At 36.1% G+C, this 10945-nt stretch overlaps 1 protein-coding gene across 7 annotated transcripts in view; it reads right to left on the minus strand.

The window, feature by feature from the left end:
* The window catches only part of ZDBF2 (zinc finger DBF-type containing 2), a 56009-nt gene that overhangs the window by 19646 nt on the left and 25418 nt on the right, over window positions 1–10945 (minus strand). For all 7 annotated transcript variants that reach the window (XM_047871699.1, XM_047871698.1, XM_047871702.1 and 4 more), the window contains 3 exons: window positions 7797–7849; window positions 6743–6820; window positions 5469–5573 (listed from right to left, as the gene is read on the minus strand). In XM_047871699.1, coding sequence (XP_047727655.1) covers window positions 5469–5528 — 60 coding nt within the window. In that variant the 5' untranslated portion in view covers window positions 5529–5573; window positions 6743–6820; window positions 7797–7849. The remainder of the gene's footprint in view (window positions 1–5468; window positions 5574–6742; window positions 6821–7796; window positions 7850–10945) is intronic.

Here is a 10945-nt window from a genome sequence, read left to right on the forward strand (position 1 = left end):
TAGTTTTACACAGGTAATACTCATTAGTAGTGAGTTTCACAAATGGATTCATTTATATACTCCTGGTAGAAGTATAAATTGACATGAACATTCTATAGAGCAATTCTAAAATATGCATCTAAAAATCATACAAGGACCTTTCCCTTCAATATAATAATTACATTTCTCTAAATCTGTCCTAAGGAAATCATCTTAAATGTGGATGATTTTTGCAAAAACAAGCTTAACAACAAAAAACGGGAAATCTCCAAAATGTCTAACAGTAAAATATTTAAATTATACCCTAAGATGTAATACTGTACAGCTACCTAAAATAAAACAAAGAATTTTAAATAACATAGAGGAATGTTGCATATTAGAAGAAAAATGGAAGATGCAAAAATCACATGTATGCTTTTACCTGAAACTATAGTTTTAAAAGGTATAGACAAGTTAATGGAAGAAAAGAAACCAAAATTTTAAAATCATTAACATCTGTGAGGTACACTTAGAGGTAATTTTAAATTTTTTCTTATAAATTCTTATTCTTTGGGGCGCCTGGGTGGCTTGGTTGGGTGGCCAGCTTCAGCTCAGGTCATGATCTCGCAGTCTGTGGGTTCGAGCCCCGCGTCGAGCTCTATGCTGGCAGCTCAGAGCCTGGAGCCTGCTTCCAATTCTGTGTCTCCCTATCTCTTTGCCCCTCCCCTGTTTGCTCTTTCTCAAATAATAAACATTAAAAAAAATGTTTTTTAATAAAAAATAAATAAATTCTTGTATTTTTTCCCAAGCAAATATCTTTATAATAAAAATCTATTAAAAAAAGAGAAGAGAGTTGAATCACTGTCTTGGGGTGTCTGGGTGGCTCAGTCAGTTAAGCATCTGGCTCTTGATTTCAGCTCAGGTCATGATCTCACCACGGGATCAAGCCCACATCAGGCTCTGCACTGATGTCTTCCAAAGCGGCTCTACCGATCTGTACCCTCATCAGCAACGTGTCATGGTTTCCATCCCTCCATTTCCTCATCAACACTTGCCATTGTCTCTTTAATTTTAGCTACTGTAGAACGGGTTTAATGTTGTTATCACTGTTGCTTTACTTTGCAATTTTTGTGATAGCTTTTCGTTTTTAGTGGTGACCTGGATATCTTCTTTCATGATGTGTCTGTTCAAGTCTCTTCCTGTCTTCCAAATGCATGTTCTTTTTTTTTTTTTTTAACGAAGTGTAAAAATTATTTATTCTCGACATGAACTCTTTGTTCAATTATATGTGTTTCAAATATCATCCTTCTCTCAATGGCTTCTCTTTTCACTTTTTCTTTTGGGGGCAGAGGGTTCATAAAGTTTATTTTTGTGAGCGCGCACACACACATGCACAGTAAATCCACAACTTTCCCAGCAATAGTTACAGGACACCTCTCCACCTTCTTAATCATCTCCCATTGTTTCTTAACTTCACTGCAGTCCATTTACCAATTTTTTTCTTTTTCAGTGCTTTTTGTTACTAGTTTAGGATATCCCTCCCTAACTCAAAATCATAAAATTGTCTGTTTATTTCTAGAAGTCTTGTTGTTTTTACCTGTAATATGTACATCTACAATCTACTTGAAATTGGCATTTGTATCCAGGATGATTTAGTAATAGAGTTTCATTTCTTCTCCATATGGATATCCAATTGACCCAGTACCATTTAAGGAAGAAAGTCCTGTCCTCACTGTTCTTCAGGGCCGTATTTGTCACAAATCAAATATCCATGTATGTGTCTATTTCTAGGGTTTTTGGTTTACTTCCATGGTCTTTCTAACTTTGCACCACTGTCTTAATGATTGTAGTTTAGTAATAAATTTTGATACCTGGTACACGAAGTCTCCTGACTTTGTTCTTCTATAAGATTATCCTGGTTTTTCCTAGCCTTTTGCATGTGCATACATATTTTTAGAACTGGCTTAATTTTCATTACAAACAACTCTTCTAGGGGCGCCTGGCTCACTTAGTTGGTGGAATATGTGACTCTTGATCTCGGGGTTGAGAGTTCAAGCCCCTTGTTGGGTGTGGAGACTACTTAAAAATACATTCTTTTTTTTTTTCAACGTTTATTTATTTTTGGGACAGAGAGAGACAGAGCATGAACGGGGGAGGGGCAGAGAGAGAGGGAGACACAGAATCCGAAGCAGGCTCCAGGCTCCAAGCCATCAGCCCAGAGCCCGACGCGGGGCTCGAACTCACGGACCGCGGGCTCGAACTCACGGACCGCGAGATCGTGACCTGGCTGAAGTCGGATGCTTAACCGACTGCGCCACCCAGGCGCCCCTACTTAAAAATACATTCTTAAAAAAAAACTTTCCTGGAATTTTGTTTGGAACTTCATTAAATCAACATATATGTTTGGGGAAAACTGACATGGTTGCAATATTGATTTTTCCGATTGGTATATCACACCAATTATTTAATTTTTCTTATATTTCTCTCAGTGTTTATGGTTTTCTACATAAAAACCTTATACATATTTTGTTATATTTATTCCTAAGGAGTTCGTGTTCTTTGATGCTATTATTAAATACCTTTTTTAGATCTCATTTTCTGTATGCTGTTGGATATAAAAATACAATTTCTTTTTAAGTTGCCCAACAAGCTTATTAAACTCACTTACCAATTCTAATAGTTTACCTAGATATCTTCAGGTTTTCTACATCTACAATCACACTTTGTGCAAGGTACAATCACAGGTTTGTTTCTTTTTATCTAATATGTATCATTTTAATTTCTCTTTATTTCCCTTGCTAGAACCTCTGATAAAATATTGAATAGTTTAATTCAAGCATCAAGTCTATTACTTAATAGAGTACTGATGCATTTGGATTTAATCTTTGTTTTTATTTTTAAAACTGTTTTCATTACTCCTGCCTATGCGATGTCCCTATGTCTCTTCTTTCTTTCCTTCTTGTGGACCACTTTTTATTATTCCAAGTTCTCCACTTCTGTTAAGTTGGTAGGTAGTTATAGGCCAGGCTCTTTTTCTAGTCCGCTAGTGGTAACAGATTATCACAAGCAACCCTGACCTACCAAGATCTAAAATCACTTGCTACTTTTACTCTCTTCTTAAGCAAGGAATTAACTCGATTTATTTTCCTTCCAGTTTATATGTCATTGTTGTCAATGCCACAAGATACCATTCATTTAAATCACCTGCTACCTTTCCACTGATCTTCCTGACTTCCCGTATCTCTACGCTTCCAATTGAAATCATTTTCCTTCTGTCTGAAGAACTCTTTTTAGTATTTCCTTCAGTCAGGGTCTGTTGCCAGTAAACTCCCTTAATTTTCGTTTTCTGAAAATATTTCTATTTCACCTTTTTTTTCAAGGATATATTTATTAAGCATCGAATACTAAATTGGTAGTTGTTTTCTTTCTTTGGGTTTCCATTGTTTCTGTTGAATCTTCAGCTACATCTGGGTCCTCTATTTCTCCACTGCCTTTAGAGTTCTCCAAAGCCATGAAATTTATCTATTTATTTAAGACTTTGTACTTAGTGCAAATTACTTCAGCTGTCATCAACAGGGTCTTTTTTTAAGTCTTATTTGAGAGAGAGCGCGCGCACGCACAAGCAAGCAGGGGAGGGGCAGACAGAGAGAGCATCCCCAGCAGGCTCTGTGATGTCAGCACAGAGCGCAACATGGGGCTCCATCCCATAAACCATGAGATCACCACCTGAGCCGAAACCAAGAGTCCTTCACTTAACCAACTAAGCCACCCAGGTACCCCTTTAACAGTCTTTTTAAGTGCCTGCTTAGTACATGAGTATCCAAATGTCTAAAAATTATTTTAAACCTTTGGCAAAAAGTTATACTGAATGCTTACTGAATAGAACTTGTAGTTAAAGATTCAATGTTTTAGTAATATCAAAAGTTCAACAAGTAATCGTCCAAGTCAAGTGATGACATCATTTTATCGATCATGACAGAAACACTAAAGACAGCTTTGAGATTTATTATCTGCCGCCTCGTGTTTATAACCAGCAGTAGAAAATTTTTTTCTGTTAAAAGGCAGAGATGTGGAAATCGTAATAACTTTTCCTTAGTATGAATTTAAATGATGACTGTTGATAACTAAACAAAGCAAATGCCACTGGACAGCAGAATTTTTACATAGGACAAACTTGCCTTAGATATCACTTAAGATAGAATACTATAGACTAACAGGACCAGAGCTTCCTTATATTACTCCTTCACCTATGACACAATTCCACAGCTCAGACCCTGAAGAAAACCTTGAGGCTCTTCCAAGTGAACAATTCTGGTCAGAAGACCTACAGCTACTATTACTATGAATACTGATTTCAAAACGTCCATACACAATTCTTCCCAAACTCTTCCAACAAAAAGAAAGGGACACTACTCAATTCATTCTCTGAAGCCAGCATCACCCGAGTTCTGAAACCAAAAACATCACAAGACAAGAAAGCTACAGACAATATTTCTTACGAATATAGACGCAAAAATCCTCAACAAAATACTGGCAAGCCAAATCCAGGAACATACAGAAGAACTAAGCACCATGACCAAGCGGGATTTAGCCCAGGGATATAAAATTGGCTTAATAGCTAAAACTCAATCAATATTAATTGCTACAGACTGAATTGTGTCCCCCAGGCCCCAAACTCCTATGCTGAAGTTCTAACTTTCAATGTGACTGTATTTGGAGACAGGGCTTCTAGGAGGGAATTAAAATCACAACATATAAAAAAATTAACTGAAAATGAATCAGAGACCTAAATGTAAGAACAAAAACTATAAAATTCTTAGAGGAAAACACAGGGCGTAACTGTTCATGACCTTGGACCCAGCAATCTTTTACAACCCCAAAAACACAAGCAACAAGAGGAGGGGAAAAAATCTAAACTATAGCAACATTTAAAACATTTGCGCATGGAAGCATAATCTTCTAAGTCCTTACCTTATTCTACAATGTCTTACAGCATCTAATTCTCTAGATTCTTCACCTATCACTTCACACCAGCCCTCCACCTTACCAGCACTCTGGCCTCATCAGCTCCTGGCTTTTAACCAGCACGCCAACCACCCCTCTACCTTGGGGTCTCTGTCTTTACTCTCTCCTCCCTCTACCTAGAAATTCTTCCCCCAGATATAAGGCAGCCTGGATCCCAAACTTCATTCAAATCTCAACTCAAATGTCACTCCTTAACCTTATCTGGCAGCCCCACCTGAAAGTGCACTCCCTTCTCTATTTTATTTTCCTCATAACATTTATCACAATCTGACTTATCATGTATTAAGTTTATATGATTATTTATTTTCTGTCTTACTATACTACAAAAGGGATGTGGATTTGTCCCTGGCTATATCCTGAGAACTTTAAATGGTGTCTACCAATTAGAAGATTCACAACAATCTGTTCGGGTGAATAAATGAGTTTAATAAAATGCACGACTAGGTCCTTTGAGGTATAACTGTTTATTAACAGGATCCTCTCACCTGTTCCAGGTTATTATAGCGCACACAGCAATAGCTGCAGTACCCCTGTCTGTTCTGCATGCTGAATAACCAAAGTCAAGTGGCTACTGTCCGGGAATACTCCAACTGGAAAAAAGAAAAAACGGGAAGAAAAAAACAAACAAACAGTTAAGTCCTTACTACCCTGAGGAAAATACCCTTGGTAATATCAGAGAACAGAAATTCATTCTTGAGTACAATGCACTCTTATTTTGAATAATTATGAAATTAGGTAAGTCTGCCAAAAGCTACTGAGTCGATCAGTGAGCCTGGAGGAGAGGGGGAGAGTTGTGCACCTTCCAAAAAAGGGGTGTGTTGTTGATAGGTGGAGACTGGACTCAATTTTTTTATCAATTTTCTGATAACTTGTTACAGTTATTAGGAATTGGTTCAGTACTCAATCCGTAAAGACAAATTCCTACCTCTATGTTGTTGTTATAGTATATTCACTATATGCGAATGAGGCTCAGTAACTTTCCCATTGTGTTCCTACATAAAATCTGACGTTACATGAATTCTCATTGTTATACCTAACATCTACTTCCGTCACGAGAGTAAAGATGCATGTATTTTCTGCTTAATCCACAAAGGTGCAGATTTTAAGATAAATTACCTGACAGAATTACTAAAAATCAAAATAACTAATTTGGGTCTGAAACACAAGACACCTCTCTCCTGACAACTATATAAACCAAATAAATATGAGGAATTTCTTCCAGTTGGTGCAATGAGATCTCTCTACAAATAAAAAAAGTTTCCAAGTTTCTACCGCCTTGAAACTATCATCCTTCAACATTACATACTGCAGTGGTTCCCAACCCAGGCTGAATAGCACAATCATTCCCCAAAATTCTGATTTAGTAGGGCTGAGACAGCCTAGAATTCAGAATTTTTTTCATTTCCCAAGTAATTCTGATACACAACTATTTACTCACTGACATAAAGTATTTACAGTTAATGATTATTTTAAATAATAATTCAATACAATTTTAAGGTTTTTGCTGTTTTGTTAAGATGAAAACAGAATTTTAAGAAATAATTTCATCAAGTTTTAATTCGAGTTATTTTAAACATTCTTGTCTGTTGAATATGTAACAGAACGATCCTATAATGTGTAGAATATTTCTGATAAGATGATCCTGCAATACAAAAAGTTTACTCATTAAAATCAATATTTAGAAATGAAGTCAAGCCTGAAAATCAATGAGAACAGAAGAGCTTTATTAAATCAAAATGCTATTGTAACATGCACTCACCTGTTACTTTTTATTACGACAAACTTTGACTTTCTGGCTTCCACACTTACAGGGAAAATAAATCAATTAAACCAGCCTCTGAAATAGAGAATATATAAAAAATGACTTATTTAAAATTTGGTCTTTTTTCCATTATTTTACTTCATTTATTAACCTGAAGCAACAAAATGAAACAAGCTTTAAGCTGTATGTATAGATATAGCCAATTTTCAAGCTGAGAGAACCCTAGGGCCTAAACCTGAACTTTGAAAATCATAAAATAACAAATTTTCTAGTACTTTATTCAAAATATATTTAAAACAGGGGCACCTGGGTGGGTCAGTAGGTTAAGCGTCTGACTTCAGCTCAGGTCATGATCTCACGATTTGAGTTTAAGCCCCGCATTGGGCCCTGTGCTGACAGCTCAGAGCCTGGAGCCTGCTTCGGATTCTGTGTCTCCCTCTCTGTCTCTCTGCCCCCTCCCCAACTTGTGCTTTATCTTTCTGTGTCTCTCAAAAATAAATAAATGTTAAAAAAAAAATTCGAAATGTATTTTAAACAATCATTGAATGAAAGGCAAAATGAAAGTATTAGTCTAATGTTGCACACACACACACACACACACACAATTGAAATTCTTTATAATTTTTTTTGATCTTTGACACATACAGCCTTTAATTCCCATGCCATGATTATCTACATTTCTGTCATCTCATGTCACATACATGCCACTGAGACAGTGAGCCGCCATGACTCTGAAGCACCTGATTGGCACTTTTCAAACTTTGCATGCTAGGAACCCCACCTCAAAAACTGACTAAATCAAAACCGCCTGGTGGGGAGCCAGGCACATGCCTATTATGCATATTTAAAATGCTCTAAGGTGATTCTGAGGCAGGCTGAAGCAGTAACATAAGTCATCATTTTTTACATACTAATAAAATTCTTACTTACTAAAGGGATCATTTCTTTGGGGCCTGGGATTATATTACTTTTCATGACTGAATGGGTCTTTTTATTCCAATTCTAAATTCTACTGGTACCTGGTATTTTCATAAAGTAACAAGTCACTTACCTTGAGCAGAAAAGGGCAGGTATTTCATCAGTTGCATTAGTCCTGGAAAACATCTGTAAATTAAAACAATTGAAAAAAAAAAAGATCAGCCCCCTAAATGTCTACCACAGGCCAAGTAACTATCCCCAAGTCATAGATACGTTTGAAAAGTAACCCAATTATGTTTCAATGGGAGAAAAAAATACTAACTCTTTAACACAAAGCACTTTGCATACTGTGACTCATAGACTCCCACATGACCTCCTAAGATGCTCTGGGACAGAGCAATTGTCATGGCCCACCCATATAACCCACCATCGAGTATTTCACATCTTTGGGTTCCAGGAACAGCAGCTGGAAAATAAACTGGATCTTGGTAAGGGTAAGAACATGATGCTATAAACCCATATGAGCTTGATAGGAAATCTTTGAAAGAAATATTTAGATGGAATTAAGTGTGGATCCTGGACGAACCACACAACTCGGTTCTTATGTTACTTTCGGTGAAAAACACTGTCAATTCTTTATCACCTATCAACTGACAATTAGGCCAAATTATCAATCTTGTTTATTCTTCCACATTGTTGTTGGCAAAGTGTTGATGACCCTTACCCAGGATCATTGGTTAACAAAAAACTCCAACAATTTGGTTCAAAAGAGGGTGTGACAGCACTGTATAGTCAAAGAATAAATACTTAGCACCTACCCTGTGCAGATGCTGGAAGCTTTAAAGGATAGAAATAGACAAGCTTTCTTGCTCTCAAGAAGTTGAAAATGGCACTAGGAAACGAATGTAAAAATACCAGGTGGTATCTGAGAAATGCCTAAGCACAAACAGTAAGTGCCAAAACGTCACAATGGATATAGCTTTTTAACTGGACATTGGAAAATGGGTAGGGTGTACTTAAATAAAGATCAGGAAAAGATATTCCAAGTAACAAAAAAGCAAAAGTACAAAAGTAAGAAAGCAAAAGTACCTTTAGAGACAGTAAACTGACAAGTTAAAGCTGGAGCCAAGACTTCATTTAAAAATTTAAGGGGCAATAAAGCAAGAAACGTAGATTCAGCTTCAACATGATCGTAGTTAAAAGAAAACTTAAGAATTTAGACCACATATTCAGACAGTGTGGGGTTTGTTTTTGTTGTTGTTTGTTTGTTTTGGGGTTTTTTTGGAAAGCAGTATATGCAGGGAGCTTTAAGAAAATTCTGGAACAGTGGTTCTTCCCTATTCAAAGGAGCTTTTCACAGGGTAAGTTAAACTATGCGGCACCATTTTCTAGGGTATTAGAGAATTAGTTAACACCCAAATTATCCAAATTCAAAGAATCAGTATCCCTTAAAGCAAAGATTTAGTCTCATTTATGCTTGCAAATTAGGAAAACACACACTAATTTTTTTCTTTCAAATATTACTTTTATTAATTTTTATTATGAAAATAAAACATACCATGGCACAATTATAAAAATAAAGACCACTAAAATCAGTCATAATCCCACTCCCCACCATTAATATTTATCATATATTCTTTGTTCTAAACATGTGTTTACAAAAATGGTATGGTACTATAGTCTATTCTATATAGCCTGCTGACTCTCACTTAACCATATATGATGAGCACTCCTATATGATATGATATATAATTCCAAAACCGAATTTTTAATGACTGCATATCAGTGTAAGACAAAAGCTGTCTTATCTGACAAGACCCAGCAGCCGGTGAATTAGCTATTTAAAAATTAGGAGAATTTTAAAAATAGATACACACATAAATTAGTATTTTGTCTAACTTCACATATATGCATGTATACATGTTTCATTTAAGGTCAAGTTAAGCTTTTTTGTTTCATTGAGATTTTTTTGTGGCTAGGACAGCTAGGGTTCCAAGTCATATTTTTTTCATATTTTCATAAACCACACCATAATTTACCATCAACAAGTTTCCACTTTGGTTCCTTTCAAACAGAACAAGAACTTAAAGACATTTCTAAAACTGAGAGCAGCATTTGATTAACGTTTAAGATTTCCCCCAAACTTTTACAGTTGTCACACCCAATTAAGTACTCTTGCAATGGCCTTTTTTTTTTTGAGTGCAAAGCATTCAAATTATTTTTCATAAAAATAATAATGCTCTAAAAAAGGACAATGCCCAGACTCTATTTCTTTGGTTTATGAAACACTTAAAAGAGCATAAACCGATCTGAGGCAGTGAACAAAGATCTCTGAGACTGCCTGAGGTGACTTCAGCACATATGTCTCAAACTGCATCTATTTTTCTTTTGGGACTATTTCTTGCACACCTGAGATCTGGACCTGCTGCAGAGATAAACACATCGTTGCAATGAGTTCAGAGTTGTAGTGCGTGTTTCCCAAACCACCGTATTTTGAAATAAGAGCTAACAAAATCCAGAATCCCTATGGGAAATATTTTTCAACTGTCACACAAGACAGACACCAACTTAATATTAAATATAAAAAGACAATAGAAAGGCATTTGGTTTATTGAGTAAGATCACCCAAATTATCTGTCTCGCAACAGGAAAACAACGGGGGAGCAGTCACAAAACAATGGCTAAATGAAATAAAAAGACCATCTTATTAATTCAGTGTCCCTTTCTTTACAACATTAATTTTCAACTTCCCATTTGTTTGGATTATCCACCTTATGCTTATGCTGCCTTTCCTCTGGTGACAAGCATTATCCTCCATTCAGTCTTAATAAAATAATAATAGCTAACTTTTAGTGAATACTCAATCTGGGCTAGGCACTATGTCAACAGTTTCATATGCATCATCCCATCTGAATAGCAAACACCCTTATGAAATTGGTGTCCCGGTTAACTCCCACTTTACAAATCAGGAAACTGAGGTTGAGAAAGCAGCAGTATCTTGTTCCAGGTCACACACCAATAACCACTGTAGCTGGGATTTGACTGTAGGTCAATCTGAGCAGTTTATGCTCTTAACCTCTTAACTTCCATAAAATGCTTCCTCTCTGTATTTTCAGGAATGCTAATTGATTGTTTTAATATTAAGTGAAAACAAATAATTAGGGATCTAATTTGTTGCAATAAACACTGTCACATATTCCAAAGAAAAGAGTAAAACTAACGTTTAGCTTAATTGCATCATTGCTCCCATTCTGAGATGAGTGCTGACAGTACCTTGGATTA

The sequence above is a fragment of the Prionailurus viverrinus genome, chromosome C1, assembly GCF_022837055.1.
Source record: "Prionailurus viverrinus isolate Anna chromosome C1, UM_Priviv_1.0, whole genome shotgun sequence".
Taxonomy (NCBI): Eukaryota; Metazoa; Chordata; class Mammalia; order Carnivora; family Felidae; genus Prionailurus; species Prionailurus viverrinus.